At 36.7% G+C, this 19,333-nt stretch overlaps 2 protein-coding genes across 5 annotated transcripts in view; one reads left to right on the forward strand and one right to left on the reverse strand.

The window, feature by feature from the left end:
• LOC143026033 (nuclear receptor 2C2-associated protein) overlaps positions 1 to 10,139 on the forward strand; it is a 34,565-nt gene extending 24,426 nt beyond the window's left edge. For 2 of the 4 annotated variants that reach the window (XM_076186032.1, XM_076186036.1), the window contains 2 exons: positions 4,166 to 4,382; positions 9,535 to 10,139. In XM_076186032.1, coding sequence (XP_076042147.1) covers positions 4,173 to 4,382; positions 9,535 to 9,771 — 447 coding nt within the window. In that variant the 5' untranslated portion in view covers positions 4,166 to 4,172 and the 3' untranslated portion in view covers positions 9,772 to 10,139. The remainder of the gene's footprint in view (positions 1 to 4,165; positions 4,383 to 9,534) is intronic. The other 2 variants (XM_076186026.1, XM_076186042.1) reach the window with 2 other exon arrangements.
• LOC143026020 (protein C3orf33-like) overlaps positions 1 to 14,944 on the reverse strand; it is a 64,254-nt gene extending 49,310 nt beyond the window's left edge. Inside the window, exon 1 of the mRNA XM_076186018.1 lies at positions 14,666 to 14,944. The gene's annotated coding sequence lies outside the window, so the exon portion shown is untranslated. The remainder of the gene's footprint in view (positions 1 to 14,665) is intronic.
• Positions 14,945 to 19,333: the final 4,389 nt, after the last annotated feature.

The following is a 19,333-nucleotide window of genomic DNA, read 5'->3' on the forward strand; positions in this document are numbered from 1 at the left end:
TTTGCATGTAAGCCATAAAAACAACTGTAATGATTATACCATGAATGGTAACCAGCTTCAAAAATCAGATAAAGAAAAAGACTTCAGTGTCATAATATCTAAGGATTTAAAACCAATCCTCCAGTGCACAAAAGCTGCAAAGACTGCCCAGCAATTAGTAGGATATATTGGAAGAACATTTGAACACAAGACTGAAAAAGTAAGACAGTAATTGCTTTAAACAATTGTCTTGTAAGACCTAATCCCAATTACTGTGTTCAGTTTTGGTCCCCATATATTATGAAAGACATAAACAAATTAGAAAGGGCACAATGTAGAATCACAGGGATGACCTGTCCTCCATGAGGAGCTAAGATAAGAGGGAGGAAAGGGTGGTGGGTAGGGGTGGATAAATATCTTTTGACTTTGGCTACCTTGCTGGTAAGGGGGATAAAACCCTTGGTATATAGAGAGACAGACATTATAGAATCACTACAATGATCCCTCATTTACATAATGAACCCTATGAAAAGCATCTTAATTGAACTTAATTTATTTGGCTTGTCCAAAGATAGAATGTGGGGTGATTTAATTGAAGTCTTTATAAGTCCCACTGCTTCAGTAATGTGAAGATAGATGATTATTGTGGACTGTAGTAATGTCACAAGAAATAATGAATTATAAAATAGTCTACTAGAGATCAAACACTAATGAATATTTTTTCTTTAACTGCATTGTAAATGTTTGGAACAAACTATCTGTTCATGTTGTGAGTTCAAGTACAATTGACACTTTTAAAAAAAGGCCTAGATAATTATATGGAGTCCAACCCCAATCTAACTTATTTCTCAGCATCATGAGCTCATACACTTAAATTAAGTTGATGGTTCTTAACAGTCCACTGTTTACACCCTCTTTCAATTCACAAGCAGCCCCGTAAAGACCAATATGTCTGTTGCTGTTTACATCTTTGTATTCCTTGGCATTTGACAAAATTCTCAGATATATTCTATCAAAAAAGATCACAGAGACAGACAATCACAACAATGACAAGAAATGGCCATCAAACTCCATAGTAGGAAAATGTGCAGTGTATTCCAACACAATCAATCATCAGGTGATTTCCCCAACCAGATCCTCAGTATAATACCAAAGTGCTGGTGATTTAATGATAATCTTACAGTATAGCAACTATAGAGTAGCTGCAAAGAACATCTAAACATACTAAGAAAATATTGCAGTGATTAAAACAAAACAGAATGGAATATCCCTTCAGAAACCATCAGTGACATTCCACAACTCTGACAATTATGAATCAAATAAACATCAATCAACCAGGCTCCCAGGTAACCATCAACAATCACCAGATTGGCCCACAAATTACTCAAAAACTGTTCTTTGTTGTCTGGTTAGGGTGGGGCAGTGTAAGAAGTGTTCAGTGTCTTCTGTATAATGGTTGCATCTAGATCAGTTTGGTTCTCTAGCTAGGCCTTCTGTGTTGCTATTGTCTTACTGCTAAGTGGTGAATTGAACATGATCATATTATGTTTTTTTTTTTTTTCACAAATTATTATTATTATTATCATTATTATTATTATTATTATTTTTTTTTTTTTTAGGGATTTTTCTATAGGCCTGTAGGGGTAGATTTGATGGGATAGGGAGTTTGGTGATCAGTCTTGAAGTTTTGTGACCTTGGTGTGAATGTGATTTTTGTGTGGTTGTAGTGTCATGTCATATGCTGTTGGTGTAGTTTTTGTTGTATTCAATCGGTTGTACTTATGGGTGAGAAGGGTTAAGGGTTCTTGCATAGAACTGTGTTTTACCATTTTCATCTAGTGTTCAATGGGGTTGGTTACTATTACCAGGCGTTAGAATGATTTCTGTGCATCTCATTATTATTCTGTTTTACTTAATTGTTTGCCAGGTATGTTTGTTCTATTAGTTGTTAGAAACCATGCTGTGAAGGCATAGTAGTATTATTCTCAAGAACTGTTTGTAGACTATAATTTTTTTTCTTTTTTCAAAAACATGTGTTTGCAACTGATTTCAGTATGTTTATTTTCTTGTATATTTTGACTGATCAGTAATGTGTAAGCTGAAGGTAATGTATCAAAAGTGAAGCCTAGAATTTTTGGGTTCTTTTCCAATGGAAAGGCCTGACCATTCAATTCTATAATTGGATGTTTTTTATTCATGGTTGTCTCGAGTGAGCAATGTTACCGATGATTTCCTAGGATGCCTTCATTCTATTATTCATAAGCCATTGTTCTAGTGTGTCTAAGTAACTGTGATTGCTCATAGCCACCATTTTGTAGTTACTCTGCTGAGTTATTGTCATCAGATTGTCTGTAAAGTGAAGTACCTTGGTGTTGTTCTGGATCTGATGTTGGGAGATCACTTGTGAAGAGGTTGAATAATGCAGTGTTCCTCCTTGGGCGATTCCATTGTACTTACTTTTAGTTCCAGGAATTTGGTCATTTTGGGTCCCTCTGCACTGTCTGCCACCTAAGAAGTGTTAGTCATTTCATATCATTGTGGATCTCTGTCTCAGAATTTTATTAAATGCTTTGCTTACGTCTGTTGCTGCCATAACCTTTCTGGTGGTGAATTCTTGTTGAATCCTTCCAGCACTTATTTGTGAGAAGTGTACTGGTAGAGTGACCCTCCTTGAATCTATGTTGGTTTGGGAAAGTGGGTAAATTAATTACATTTTTTCTGTCCTAAGCCTTTCAACCTGGATATGGTAGATATTAATGAAATTGGACTGTAGAATGCTAGGTTTTCTGGTGACTTGTTAGGATTTTATTGTACATCCAGGAGTGACTGAAAGTATCAATCAAGGCTTTTATTGCATGTGGACAAAGGTGCTTTGGATTTCTGTCCGAGATCTTATTCAGGCCTTTAGCTTGGGAGTTCTTCAATTTCTTTATTGCCCCTTCCATGTCTTTGTTAGAGAAGAGAGATGGGGGTTAACATCTACATTGAGTATGATTTTTCATGTCTCATTATTTTTCTATTTTCTGGAGTTATGGGTTTAAAATCTAATTTTGTAGAAGTGTTTGCCAATGATCATTGGAAAAGATAAATTCTGGGCTTGATTATTCATACTAACATGACTTTAAGCCTACATCAAGGGCCAACTGTGAAAATTAACATGAATATTAGCATACTAAAATCAGTAGGAAACATTGATTTTGTCTGTAAAAGGAAACTTTAATAACTGTCTACATATGGTTCTTAAGAATTACACTCGATTAAACCTTTATGGCATGGTTTCCATCATTCGAGAAAAATATAGACATCCAATAAACTACACAAAACAAAGTATTAAGAATAAGAACAGGATACATCAAAACCACTCCAATAAAACATATACACCCAAATCAAAATCTTTGCCAGAGAATAGTACATGAAAATGATAGTTATACAGTTATATGCAAAAGACCTCGGCCCCACACACAATATAGCATGTGACATAATACGAGCTTTAAAAAAAGGGGGAGGGGGCAACATGTTTGTGTTTCCATGTCGAAAGGTCATATCATCAGCATAGAAAATATATATATATTCAGTACAAGCATTAATCATGTCATTAATATAAATAAGATAAGACTTCCATAAGCATAGCTCCAACCCTGTCTACTACAATTAGGTAAATAAACACACAAATATAAAACCATGGCATAGGATAATGGGAAAAGACAAACACATATGCATTAATATACAAATGTCTTCACATTGTACTGATAGATATGAATATGTGGCCTAGGGCAGGATCAAATCCTGATCATTCTCAAAGTTAAGAGAAATCTTTGGTCATATTTCAAACTACTGAATATGGGGGATGGAATGAGTAGAGATCATTCCCTGTACACCACCCATTTAGGTAAGTACATCTAGGTAAATACAATTTTTTCACTCATCCTTGACTATATCTTCCACTCATATACCACAAGGCTATAGGGAGAAACTGAAAAAAGCCACTTATCCAAAGAATCTCAAGAAATACAGATAAGAAATTAATATAGTCCAAGTTGAATTAATAAGTCAATTCAGAGCTAGATATGATGGTCTGAGAAAAAGACATGACCTCATTAGTATAACTATTTCTTGTATATTTAGTTAGGTAAATACATCCTATAATAGCCTACCTATATATGTAAATCTTATTGTGACTTCCCAGCACAGCTATGACTTCAAACCTCATGACCTTAGTTCCTGATTGTGAGTGCCGTGTTAGTTCAGTGCTGGATCGCAATACAAAGGAACTTGGGAAACAGCACCTCTTCGATGGGCGTTCAGATACCTGCTGGAATAGTCACCAGGGACTACCCCAGTGGGTTGTCCTCAGATGGTCCAAAGAGCCTGTCATTGTTGAGAAGGTCATAGCACAGTTTCAGGTGAGGAACAATTAAATTCTTCAGGAGTGTTTCCTTATGTACAGTGCCCCCCCCCAAAAAAAAAAGTGTGTGCATATATATTATGTATATATATATATACAGTGATCCCTCATTTTTCGCAGTTAATGGGGACCAGAACCCCCCGCGAAAGGTGAAAAACCGCAAAATAGGATTTGCCCCCCCCCCCTTAGAAATTTTCTTGTATGTATGTGGGTACCAGAATGTTTAAAATATGTAAGCAGTATTTACACTTTACATATTTGAGACAAAGATTACAACAGTACACGTATTTACTTAAATCGTTAATTATAAAACATTATACAGTACAGTAATTGACATTTATTATACAGTAGTTATGGGGGATCAGACGCACTGATAGAAAAATAAAAAAAATTATCGACTTGATATTTTTACAGTATAAGCATATTATTATTTTCCATATACCATAAGCATTTGAACGATGTATGTCCATCTCTTCATCCATTAGTCTATATGTCATTGATGACGTCACAAATGTTTTCCGATCTTAATACTTTACCTAGACTAAGCTGCTTTTGCATGTAAAATCTCAAGTATCATACAAATGTGTAATTTCGTTTTTTCCTAAAATCTTAATAGATCAAGATATACATACTGTAAGTCATAAAATGCATGACTTTGTGACGTCGCACTGATAACGTTTTTTTTTTCTTTGATAAAATTCCCTCTAGCGATATTATATATCATTTTAATCATTTATCAAAACTTACACAAGAAAGGCACAACATTCATGTGTTAGCATGGTAAGTTTTAAGAAAATTTTATTTTTTGATGACTTTTTTATTAATATTTTGGAAAAAACCCGCGAAGCACTGAAGCCATGAAATGTGAAGCGCTAAGTGGCAAGGGAACTCTGTATATATATATATATATGAATGGTTATGGACATGAGCAATGCAGCTAATACTGGTTTAATAAGGTGCAAGTGTGAGAGCTCTCATTTCTTAATAACATCAGTGTTGTTCGTGCCAGTGGTTTATAACATGTTAAATGACTTGCACCACAGGTTTTGGCAATGTTTCAGATCCAATCACTTGTGTGTCACTTAATCTAACAGAGTTGTCAGGATATTCACTGGGGTCATTTTACAGTCAAGAGGCATACAGTAGTAATGTTATGTTCAGCTTTAACATATACAGAAAATGCTATGGTAAATAAGATGAGATAGTAATTGTGTGGTGGAATGGAGAGAAGTATATTTGAGGATAATGTGGGTGAAGGTACAATTGGGATGGAAGATGTGGGATTTTGTGAATGCATATGGCCCTGGTAGTGAGAAAATTGAAGAGGAGAGGGAAGCATTTTGGTTTGATTTAGTGCGTAAAGTTTCGGGAGGAATGTAAATGTAGTGGTGTTGGGGGACCTCAATGTGAGTGGGAGATGAGTCAATAGATGTAGTAAGGAAGTATAGGGTGACAGGTAAGAAGCATAACAGAGAAAAGATGTGAAAGATGATTTAAAAGAGATGACAATAGAAAACAGTGTTTAAGAAAAGACAAACAAATATAAGTGGGATATGGTGGTAGGTGATAGGTGGAGATGGCATTAAGGGACTATGCAGTAGCACTTAAAAGAAGGATTGGAAGAGTTTTGGATGCAAGTGTATTTAAGGGATGGATCAAAGGATTGTCAGATCATTGTCGGGTCTTTGATGCCTGGGCTAAGGGACATGTATTAAAAATGAGGCCCAGGATTTTGGGGATCTTTTCCAGCTGAATGTTTCCTTGATTCATGGTTGTTTGGAGTGAACAATGTTGCTGATGATTTGTGAGGAAAGCCTCTATTCTATTCTTCTTAGCCACTGTTCTAGTTTGTCTGAGTTTGGGTACCTGTAGCAGCTATTCTGTAGTTACTTTGCTGGGTCATATGCCATTTTGTCAGGTCATCTGCATAGGTAAATATTTGGGTGTTATGCTCTGGATCTGGCACTGTACTGAGAGGTCACTTGTGTAGAGGTTGGATAACATAGGAGTATTGCTCTTTAGGAGATTTGATTGTACAATCCTTGTGTCCCAGAAATTTGGTTGTTTTGGGTTAATCTACAGTGTCTACCAGTTAAAAAGTTTGTAAACCATTTCTTGTCACTGTGGATGTCTAGCTCTTTGAACTTTTAGGTAGTATGTATCTGGGCACAATCAAATGCCTTGTTTATATCTATTGCTACCATAACTGCTCTTCCTGGTAGTGATTTTAAGTTAAATACCTCCAGAACTTGTTCTGTGATGTTTGTTAGAAGTGTACTGGTAGAATGGCCCTCCACAACTCCATGTTGACTAAGGGAAGCAAGTTTATTAGTTAGGTTTCCTTCTGCTATTAGTTTTTCCATACATTTGGATATGGTGGACAGTAATGAAATATGGTCTGTAGGATGCTCCAACTTATACAAAAGTTGATTGCGAGATACCTTGTCAAATGCCCTCTCTAAATCCAAGCATACATGATCTCCTCAACTTGCAGCACATCAACCATTTCAAGTAAAAGATTATCAAGTTGGATACACATGATTTTCCTGTTCAAGAACAAAATTAGTTATCCACCATGTATTATCTTAAGGATATGTAGCCTATCTTTATTTTACATTTTTTTTTTTCATATAATTTAGATATTATGCTGGTCCTTAGCACAAGTCATTATTAATATAATTTTCTATATATCATCATTATTATTTTTTCTCTGCTTTGTGAATTTGTATACCATATTAGCTCTTTTTCTGTCTTGTGGCATTATCCGTTCTTCCAATGATCATGCAGTTAGATCATGAATCTTATGCACTAATAGCTTTTTGTATCTTCTCTGTATCCAATTTAATATTCCATCAGACCCTGGGGGTAAACCAGCTTAGACTGTCAGGCCCTGCTATAGATGTGATCTGTCTTGTTGCATTGCTTATAACCTGGGCAGTGGGCAGGGAAGCAAATGGCTATTGGATGGGGGTGAGATTGGTGAGGTGTGGGTTCCTGTCTTGTCTGGGTACCTCCCTTTTAGGGAGAAGAAGCCTTTTGGTATATAGGTAGATCAGGCCCTGGAGCTTTTCTGACATATAGTTTTTCCTACATTTTTTTATATTTCCTTAATTTCCACATTCATTGCATAAACCTCCACATGCAACTCATAATTATCTTACAAGGAGATTTTGGAGAAAAAAATATTTTGGGGAAGCAAAAACATTGGGGATATGTTAGCAGCAATAATAATCAAGTGCATTTTGTTTACAAAGCAACATCAATACTCTCATATTAATTTGCCTGGTTAATTAAGATAAGAACATTGCTGCTGACATTGTACTGTTGATATTTAGTGGATGACTGCCTAATACAGATCACCTTAGACCAGTGGTTCCCAAACTTTTTTCTGTCATTTCCCCCTTACATCCAGTTCAACCATCCAGATTTCCCCCTTTCATGTGTATGAGGGAAAGAGTAGTTAAAACACACTGTGACTATTTACTATTTTATTTTTCAAATGTACATATATACTGATAAACAGGCATTCTCTCTCTCTCTCTCTCAGACATGAGAAAATTCATCTGAGATTTTTTAGTTAGTAGGTAGTGTAATTATTTCCCCCAGTTTGGGAACCACTGCCTTAGACTCTCTTAGCCATATGCCATTAGATGTTCAGCATTCTGTACCCAACTTTTCATTAGATTTAGGGCGAGTCTTGTGTACTAAAAAAATACAAAAATAAATAAATAAATAAATAAAATAAAATCTTTGTCCCACCAAATATAGTGTATACACTCAAGTAACCTAACATTGCACCCATAAGTCTACTGCAGTTTAAAGATATGCTACTAAATTTATCTCACTGCATCCACATTTACCAACTAACGCCACAACCCCATTATGATCTTATATCTAATATTGATATGATATTACCCTTAATGTTTTCTTTTTTTCTTTCTCTGTCTCTCTCCCTATATATATCCAGCAGTAGCCAGTATTTCTATCCTTGGTGACAATAGCCCACTGAAGAGAATAATTGATGGAGAAGATAATGGAGATATTTAAGCAAGGTAGCAGAATGAAGAGATAACAGAAGTTAAAAGTGACTAGCATTCTTGTTTGATTCTTCAATCATTAAAAAAGAATGTGGAGTGCCTTGTGTCAAAGGGTTGTCATTAAAGTCCCTAAAGTAATTACAAAGGATAACAAAGGCGGAGCATACAGACAGGAGACCTTTTGGTCCATAACTAGGTCAGATGCAAAAAAAGTATAATAATGATAAATAAAATGAATAAATAAAAATTATAATAATATCAATAATAATAAAATAAATGCATAGGTATAGTTGAATAATAAAGAGGTAAATAGTAAATAATAATAAATTGATAGATAACTAATAATAAATGAAAATTAAGCAAATAATAATAAACAGACGAATAATAGATATGCAGTCAGTACCCAGATAGGTTACCCTCAAGGATGGAAACCCTGGTGAATTGTTGGTGATAAATTAAACAATACAGTACTGTGCCAAACATCAATAAATTTTATTCATTTAAGGGGTTGACCCCAGCTTGGAAGGGGTTGTTAATATATCAAGGGTCTGTATTGGACGATGTTAGCTCCTGAATTCATTGAAATCACCAAATATTTACTAAAACAGTCTCTGAAAGATGTTATGATGTTGCAGGTGTGTCAAAAATAGGAATTTTATTGTAGTCTTTTAGAAAATGAGCCCCATTTTGGATAAATACAGTAAGTCCTCATTATTCGGTACATATGGGTTCCTGAAAACCTTACCGCAAATTTAAATTACCATATACTGAACCTATTATAACATGTAATAATAGGATATGGCAGATGTACCTTCTCCCTGCTCTTTCCTCTTCAAAATATCTAGCGGATACTGTATCTGTGAATTTTTCTTACCGTAAATAGAATCAATGGTAGTAATTACCAAATACCGTAACTGTAAATTTACCGGATAAAGAATTACCATATAAGGAGGACTTGCTGTAATCATCTGGCATTCACCAAAATATAATCACGGAAGGGATCACTGAGATTCATTGGGTTAAGTGAATATTTATGGATCAGAAATCCCTTAGATGAATGAAATCAATCTTCCACCAATCAGAACAGTCTTGACAGTAACGTCTTTATCACAGGGTGGCTTCTGTGGGGGAGCAGACACCGTCCTTGAAGGAAGTACTACACTGGAGGATGACCTTGAGCCTGTGGCCACATGGCATCTTCAAGATGTGGGCACAGAGCAGACTCTCGAGCTCCCTGCACCAACATCCCTTGCCAAGATAAAACTCCACTTCAAGACTTCAACAGACTTCTATGGAAGGATCATCATGTATAAATTAGATGTCCTTGGGAAGAAGAGGGAGGAAAGATGATGTGCTGATGCAAGAGTAGAGGAAGAAAGAAGGGAAGGTAATGTGGAGATGATGCAAGAAAAGAAAGAAAAGCAGGGTTAGGAATGAGGAGGAAGGCTAATATGGAGGTGGTTGAAGAGGAATACAACTGAAGGAGTTTATTTGCAGAGGAACATATTTATAAAATTTAAGAAAATAAAAAAAAGTAAAAATAATAAATAAATAGTTTGATTATCCACATTTGCATCACATAAGGGACCAGCCATGGGTACTGGCATATGATGGTCCTGCATGGTGTCAGAGCCCTTACATGCCCAAGTGCCGCCCCGGGGCAAAATACCACCCTGGGGCAAAATGCCACCCTGGGGCAAAATGCCACCCTGGGGCAAAATGCCACCCTGGGGCAAAATGCCACCCTGGGGCAAAGTTCTCAGTGACACCTCCCCTGACCACTTCCCATCTCCACCATCCCTTACAGCCTGTTTTAGCTATTGGCTTGTGAAATAATTAAACAGATTTTAAGAATTGTATTTAATATCCCTATTGAAGAAAATATGAGGGAAAAATATTTCATATTCTGTTGATTCTAATGCAAATTTCGTGTATTGCAGTAAAATATTCAGGGCTCCTTCGACCTTTTTTTATTACAATTATCTTGTCAGCCTTGTGGGTGGCATGTCCAGACTAGAATTGCCGCCCCCTAAATGTAGCACCTCAGGGCATATGCCCCCCCCCCCATGTGAGGGCCCTATGTTATAGGCACTGGAGGGCAACATCCCCATGCCATTTGTCTTCAAGTCCATCAGCACCCCAGAGAGTCTGAACCATGCCCTACATATTTTTCCAACTTTCCTCCATCTTTTCACTTGAGAAGAAGTGACATCCAGTGATTGTAGCTTACCTCTCCTTATACCAGTCAGAGGCGAGAAACAGACCCTCATCAATAAAGTGCAGAAAACATCCCATGGGACTCTCTGCTAAGTAGTGTAGGCCAAGGGTTTTCAATCATTGAAACTTGAGGCAAGAATTGTTATTGTATCAAATAACAATAAGGGTAATTACTGTTTTTATTAATGAATAACTTAGAAAAATAACTAATAACCATTAAGTTTCACTGGAAACTAGCGACCTAAGAAGTCAAAAAGTCCTAGGATACTTCTCATCTCTCTAGTAAGAAACTTTGAACTGCTGTATCTCGTATTAATCAGTGTTGCCGCAAATCCGGGTGAGCATATCCGGAATGGACTACATGGCAACTTTAGGATTGCCAGATAGCAAAATTCATCCTCCGTTTATTATGATTGGGTAAACCTTAGCCAATAGAATGTCGATAATAAGGGCTTGCCTGGGAGTGACTTTGTCTTTTGTAATACATCTGTCCTCACAATTCTCTTCTAACCAGTGTCACAGTATTTCTTGAACAAAATAACCCAGTGTCTCACGAACACTCTTTGATTAAACACAGAAAAGAAACACTAATAATGTCTCATACAGTTTTCTTAGCCATAGAGTAGATCATAATAGAAAACGACATTTCAAATGGATAACTTATTTGTTTTAGTGGCATATGTTTCTCTCTTCAATAATGATTTTGAGAAAAAACCATAGCGCTTGTCAAAGTTACGTAGTGAACAGTACGTATAAGCCTGTAATGTAACAGCCTTAAACATTCCTCTTCGTCGAGATGTAGCTTTGATATATATTTTTAACTCTATTATCAGACTATCTGTTCTTAGGAATTAGGCAACAGCATATGCATGCATGCTTTCCCCTTGCCTTGCCCTGCAATCGTCACTTATGAGCATATAAACAGTTAGAAGTCGGTATAAATCAGTTTGTGCTCACAGACTTAGATATTATATCTTATTATCTTCATTTTCTTCATCACTTTTCTCTCTAACGTAATGAAAAATGATAATAATATTGTCTGGCACTGTATGGTTAAACTTAAGCGTGATTTTCATCACTGCCGTCGTTACTTATGAACAAATCCTCGCTTTCCACATATGTATTAGATTCTTCATTTCCTTCATCATGTTCTGAATCATTTTCATCACTTACTTCGCTGTCATCGTCACTGTTGTGTACATCATCACTTTCTGTGTCATCAGATTCATCAAAGAATGTAGTGAGTTCCTTTGGAAAGCTCGAGTTCGCATAAAATCTGGCCCGAAAGTGGTCTTCCTGTGCGAGTGGCTCAAGCATTACACCTCTGTAAACTTTACTGACAACATAAATAAACACAAAATGCAATGGTAATGGTGTGGATATATTAAAAATACACGTATATATTCTCTTTATATTTATTCAAGCTTTACTTTTTTAGAAATTGACGAGAAACTAATTTATCCGGAATTTCCGATTCAAAAGAGCATCGCCGGATGTTTGACGTAATCACGTCCGACTGGTGTTCCCGCCATGCAGCTAGCAGACGAATTCCGGATTTGCGGCAACACTGGTATTAATGTGGGTCCATTTCTACGACATTCCTTCTAGACAGCAACACAAAATCTTCATTGAGTGACTTATTATTGATATTTATAATTATGGGCTGAACTAATAGGTCTCCTTCAGAAACAACTTATTTGTGTATTTTACACATCATAGCTATTAATCTTTATTAAGATTGGGTGTAAACACAATAATTTTGCCTTGGTGGTCATCGACTCCGGTTAGAATAAACCTATAACATAGAAAGGCAGGTGTTAATAATAGAAATGTAAACTAACGCAGTCAGCCCTCCAATAACAGTTTTCTGTGAAGGGGTAATCTAGTTTAGTCTACCAGTTCACGTGCTTTGTTTTGCTTTCAATTATTGCATCACAGATTAAGTTATCCCTTGTCAACCAATTTTGTTTTCTTAGTATCGTTTCGAACTTGAGTGTCCGAAGAAAGAAATAGTACAAGTATAAAAATAATTAACATCACCATAAGTTTGTCACTCAGGTAGGGATTTTTTTTAATGTTGTCTTACTGTTGATACAGACTGCATGCGAGTTGTTATGTTAAACGATTAATAATAAATAAATGCATGTTGGTTGCTATATTATGTCAAAAGATTAATAATAAACAAATAAATAAAAACAAATACGTAAATTAATTTGAGCGTAGGACTCGCCGAAAAAGTTCACTTAGGGCACCATTATGTACGATTCCTATAATGCATATAATAAAATTAAAATATAAGACGTAAATATAAGACGATAAATGAAAAATAAAAATGCCTACATGAAACTGAATAAAATAAGGCATTTAATATCAGTTAGTTGTAAAGTTGGCAGTCACCCGTAAGTTCTCAACCAGCAAATCAACATCATTCTTCATAGAAAAATATTCACGTCACATTTCTTTAAAATATATTTTTTTTTGACAATACAAAGAAAAATATTGAAAACCGAAAAATATTTAGTATTTTAAATGCAATTGTTTTTTTTATATATATTTGTATACAATATTACAAGTGTATTTATTTTGAGGTAGATACGCAATTTAGAATGTACGATTTTATTTTAACCAAGCGATGAGATGGATTGAGAAAGTTCAAACATCATGTAACGGCTAACAATGGCCTCATTACCTCTCAGGAGACATGTCAACCTCGTGAATGCACATTTGCTATTCGACAGTAGGTGACATTGCCAAAATGCCTTTTAGTGAGGGCCGGACCTGGGAGGAACTGAGTTAAATATAATTGAAAATATTTAGGAAACCCTGTGTAATGTAAGTAGAGAAAGTAATATACATAAATTGTTTATTCTGTGTATGGGTATAACCAGTAAAACCATGCCCATAACAGTTTCATCCACATAATTTAATCTCGAACCCAGTTGTGCAATATTCTTATTTAGGTAGAATGAATTATTACTTTGCTACTGGTTGGTTGTATAAACATTAAAATTAAGCAAAATGTGACAAAAAATATTCACCATTGTCAGAGTAAAATTCAATTGAGCTTGAGTCTTTGAAACTTACGACTTGGCAACACAGAGTAGTCGACTCAACGATTGTAATCAGGTCTGCCGTTTCGTAAAATTTTGTACCAAAACATAGAAAAATAGCGGCATGTGGCAACTGCATAAGGACATGAAATTTTTTCTGCAAATCAATGGGCTGTTCAAAACACTCAAAAACTCAAAATTTTGTTTAAAAATCATAGATCTAGTTATCAAATGATAAATGGTACATCAAAATATGCCTTTTATTGGTAATTGTGTTACTTATAAAATATTGTACCCCAAAAGATACGTTTTACGGTGTAGAAAAAAATTATACGCTAAAGTTTCAGCTTTCTTTTAGCGATAATAATATAAAAAAAATTATATCTTACTGAATATGTTAGGGCATGGGGGCCTTATATATATTCAAGAATAGAAAAAACTAGAACCAACATTTTGTCAAAGTTTGACAAGTATATCTTGCTATGGAAGTCTGCACACGCACAAGAAAAATGTATGCCCCGGTATGGCAACACTCCCATTCTACACACCAGTATAGAAAACGCGGCAACCCTGATTTTAAACCTTCCGTTTCCTCATATCAGCTGCGGGATGTGTATACACAAGACAGAAGGTTTGGACAATAAACTCAAAACGACTAGTATATTCCAACCCTTCACCCATCCAGCACCTAGTCGTCACCCCGTTTAAGCAAGATAGTATATTAGGATCGCAAAATAAGAAACTGCGTTATATATTGTTTTTATCAACTTACAAAGTAAAAAAAAAAAATCATTTCGAATCTTTTGGTGAGTTTCGACAGAGAACTCGAGTTCTGTTTGGGTATATTGCTGGCGTCACCAATGTTTTGTATATAGGTGTACTTCGATATTCTAACATTACTTTGAATTTTAGTTTTGCCGCGCTGGCTTAGGCCTTTATCTGTCGCCGACATCATTATGCCATGCTGGGTTACTTACTTGGTGTAATTCAGTAGATTATTTCAGTATACTGGGCCACACGGAATGTTCGCCGCCATGCCCCTACGTTGCAGTTCATATCAGATGTATATTGGCACACAGCTGAATAGTCACACTGCTCTCCACCCGAAACTATTATTTAGTAGGCTACCAGCTCTGCAACTGATACAACAAATTAGGTACTCGTTTTTCTAATATTTCCCAAAGATAAATTATTGTATAACAATCTCGACTTCTTTCCAAAGAGAAGAGTTTCAAAGATTTCAGTCTTTTAGGAATTCAATGGGTTTGTTGAAACGTCTTTGTACTTTTTATAGCCGTATAATATATTTTGCATTAGATGGGCTCCGGTCCACAGCTGTGAACAGTAATCTAATCTCGGCAAAACAAGGGATTTCCAAAGTTATCATTGTAAATTTATCTCTTGACTTGAATGTTTTTCATATCCAACCTGTTAATTGAGAACATTTCATTGTTGCTCTGTTTATGTACTCAGTGAAGTCACAGATTGGAGAAAATTGAATTCCTATGTCTTGAGCATGATCTGTTGTTAGCGTTGCCAACCGTCCTTCATTTCAAAGGACAGTCCTTTATCAACGGTACTTGTCCTTGTCCTTTATTGAAATTTGAAATGACACTATTTGTCCTTTATTTTGAAATCTTTTTGACTGGTAGTTCAGTTTCCTACTCTCAAGATGTGATTGCAAAAGTGTTTACTTCTTGGAAGAGTGCAGAATCTGTCGACTCTGGATTCTGCACAATACCAGACGCACAGAGCGGCAGAACGCAGACCAGGGTGTAAAATTAGCCTCGTGTTATGTATAATTCAATTTTCCATAAAAAAAAAGGCACTCATTTTGGGAAAATCAGAAAATCGTAAACTATGCTACTAAATATGAGAACCACCACCATGAAAAAAAAAAAAAAACAAGAGAAAGAAAGGTGCCGTTGGACGTTTGGAAAGGCAATATTTCCGTCTATCAACTGAACTCACGAAGAACCAAAACATGGCGTATTATACAACAATGTAATGATAAGACCCTTCACAAAATCCAGCTGTAATTTTTTATAAATACCAGAAGAACAGTGAAATCTATGAGAAAACTTGTATTAGTAGTGGGAGGAAGTGAAGGATAGAGTAGAGCTAGGTGTGGAGGAGGAATGGGGATGGTTCAAGGAGGGAGTCACAATGTGTGCAAGGATGGTGTGTGGAACAAGAAGGACATGAGGAAAAAGAAGGAAGGGTAGTAAATGGTGGGATGAGGAAACAAAGAAAGGTGTAGAAGAGAAGAAGCGAGCTTTCACAGATTGGTTACAAAATAGGACGAGGGAGTCATATGAGAGGTACAAAGAAAAGAAAAGTAAAGCAAAAGGTAAAGAAGGCAAAGAGGAGAGCAGATGTGAAGTGGGGTAAGAGTATGGCAGAAAATTTTGAAAGTAATAAAAAGATGTTGTGGAAAGAAATTAAGAGAGGAAGAGGAGGCGAATCAAGTAGAGAAGAAAAGGTGAATGGTGCAGATGGATAGATGATAATGGAAGAGAAGGCAGTATGGGGAAGATGGGCAGAATATTTTAGGGAGTTGCTAAATGTGAAGGAGGATAGGGAGGGAAAGATAGTTGCAGTGGGAAATGCTAAGAAAATGAGAGTGATGAGTGAGGAAAATGGAGGAGAAATAAGGAAAGATGAAGTGAAGGCAGTTGTTAAGATGATGAAAGCAGGTAAGGCACCTGGTCTGGATGGATGCCATGCAGAATGTCTAAAAAAAAAAAAAAAAGGAGGTACAGTGATGATGGATTGGCTGGTGAGGTTATTCAATGTTTGCTGGAGAGAGGGTATTGCCGGAGGATTGGAGGAGTGGCTGTATAGTTCCACTTTACAAGGGAAAAGGGGACAAGTGTGAATGTAGTAGTTTCAGAGGGATTAGCTTGTTAAGTGTAGTTGGGAAGGCTTATGGGAGGATCTTGATTGAGAGGATTAGGAGAGGAACAGAGGGAGTAATTGGTGAAGAACAGTGTGGATTTAGGACGGGTAGAGGTTGTGTAGATCAGATCTTTGTGGTAAGACAAATATGTGAGAAAGCTATAGGAAAGGGGAAGGATGTTTTTTGGAATTTTATGGATCTGGAAAAGGCTTACGATAGGGTAGACAGAAAGGCACTGTGGGAGGTTATGCAGATATATGGGATAGGAGGAAAGCTTCTAGGAGCTGTCAAGAGTTTTTATGAGAGTGGTAGAGCTTGTGTCAGGATTAGAAATGGAGAGAGTGAGTGGTTCGAGGTAAAGGTGGGACTTCGTCAAGGATGCATTATGTCGCCCTGGCTGTTCAACTTATACATGGATGGGGTAGTGCGAGAGGTAAATGCAAGGGTAGTGGGTCAGGGATTGGAGATGGTTAAAGAAAATGGAGAAAAGTGGGAGGTGAGCCAGCTGTTGTTTGCGGACGACACTGCGCTTGTGGCAGGATCGGAGGAGGGACTGAGGAAGTTGGTGAGAGAGTTTGGGAGAATATGTGATAGAAGAAAGCTAAAGATAAATGTGGGTAAAAGTAAGGTGATGAGATGTACAAGGGGTGAAAGTGGCAGTAGACTGGAAGTGAGCATTAAGGGAGAGCGACTGGAGGAAGTGGATAGTTTTAGATACTTGGGTGCAAATGTGGCAGGAAAAGGTGGAGTGAAGGTGGAGGTAGAATGTAGATTGAGAGAAGCGAGTAAATGCCTTGGTGGATTAAAGAGTGTAATGAGGAATAGACATTTGGGAATGGATGTTAAGAGGAGACTGTATGAAGGAGTGATTGTGCCAACAGCACTGTATTGGGCAGAAACATGGAACATAAGAGAGGGAGAAGGAGTTTGAATGTATTTGAGATGAGGTGTCTGAGAAGTATGATGGGGGTTACTAGGCTAGATAGAGTGAGAAATGAGGAGGTGAGGAGAAGAACGGGGGTGGAAAGGGAGTTGGGAGATAGGGTTGATGAAAGAGTATTAGGATGGTTTGGACATATGGAAAGAATGAGTGAAGAAAGACTAGTAAAAGAGGTATGGAAGGCAGATGTGGAGGGAGTGAACATGAGGGGACATCCTAGGATGAGGTGGATGGATGGGGTGAAGGGGGCTTTGGGGAAGAGGGGAATGTCTGTTGAGGAAGGACGGAAGAGGACAGAAGACAGGGGTGAATGGAGAATGGTTGTATATGGATGATGTTGTGATGCATGAGGTGGAATGGGCGGGGGGATGGGGGGTGAGGTAGTATGTGTGAGCAAAATTTGACGCAGCCCGAAGGGATTTCTCCCCGTCTTCTCCTTTTATCCATGGGGAGGTCACCGATTTAATGAAGCGGCCTTGCTGTGGATGTGCTGTGTCTTGCGACACTGCTTCTGACCCAGGGCAGTGGACAAGGTGCAGGGATGACCCGTTATCCAGGAGGTACTAAGATAATAGGGAGGATGGAGGGGTGTGGAGTGCATTCAGGGATGGAATGGGTGGGAATGATTTTATGCCTTTTCCTTTTTGGCTACCCCCCTTGTAAGGGGGAAAAAGCCTTGGTATAGGTATGTATGTATGTATGTAACAGATATTTGGAAAAACAATATATTTCGATGAAATTCAACATTCGGCAAATTATCAAACCTAGGCTTTGTAGGCCATTCATTTCACAAAGATTCAAAAATTTGTAGCAGAACATTTGAAGCTAGAAGGAAAGCTTAAATTAAAGATGGATTAACTTTTTGGTGAAGTAGTATTAATTCAAAGAAATTTCGACACTCAAAAGCTCTGAACTCATCATAAGCTCAAAAACAACAACCAGAAAGTGGCATTTTATTTTGAAATCTATGGACTTTAAATGTATAAATGTTTTCAAAATATTTTCTTTTGTACAATCAATTCCTGGAACATCACCTTATTGTGAGAAAGTTTTTAGTTTAATATCATCTAAATGGCGAGTGAAAGGAACTGATGCTCTGTTGAATTAAAAATGAACTTCTTATACAATTTAACATCAAAGATAAATATTTGGAACTCGATAACAACAACAAAGATGATTCAAATTTTCTGAAGGCAGCACAAAGCCAGGGCAAATATAGTTTTAAAGATTAGAATCCTTTGATCAAGGTAAAATAAATGTCTTCTCATTCTTGTTTTTTATTTTCATTTAGGCAAGAGAAATGTAATTTTAAAGTGCATTTAATATTGACATCTATTATGATCTATGGCCACTTTAATAAAGTTTTTATGTCCTTAATTGTAGCTTATAGCGTTGACAACCCTATCTATTGTACTTATACTGTTTTGGTCTGGATCCAGATAACTTCTTAGAGTTTCTACCACAGCTCAAATGAACATATTGACACTTGTCTCCATTAAATTCCATTTTGTTATTTGTGGTCCGTTTGTAAACTTTACCCAAGACTTTCTGTAGTATTTCCGAGTCCTCTGACATTTGAATATCTGAAGTCTTGTGTTATCAACGAAGCTTATCATATCACTTGATATAATGATTATACCCAGCACGAGCACCAGGAAGAGGGTTGGACAGTAGTATTCCTTGCTGAACAGAACTCCTCACTGTACTCATTTTACTGGAATAATCTTGAACTCTAACGAACTGTATTCGTCCGGAATTCAGCAAACCAAATACAAAAAAATCCGGTTATGTTAAGGCCACGGAGCT

Source organism: Oratosquilla oratoria, chromosome 1, assembly GCF_046742065.1.
Source record: "Oratosquilla oratoria isolate Oo_2021 chromosome 1, ASM4674206v1, whole genome shotgun sequence".
In the NCBI taxonomy this organism is placed as follows: Eukaryota; Metazoa; Arthropoda; class Malacostraca; order Stomatopoda; family Squillidae; genus Oratosquilla; species Oratosquilla oratoria.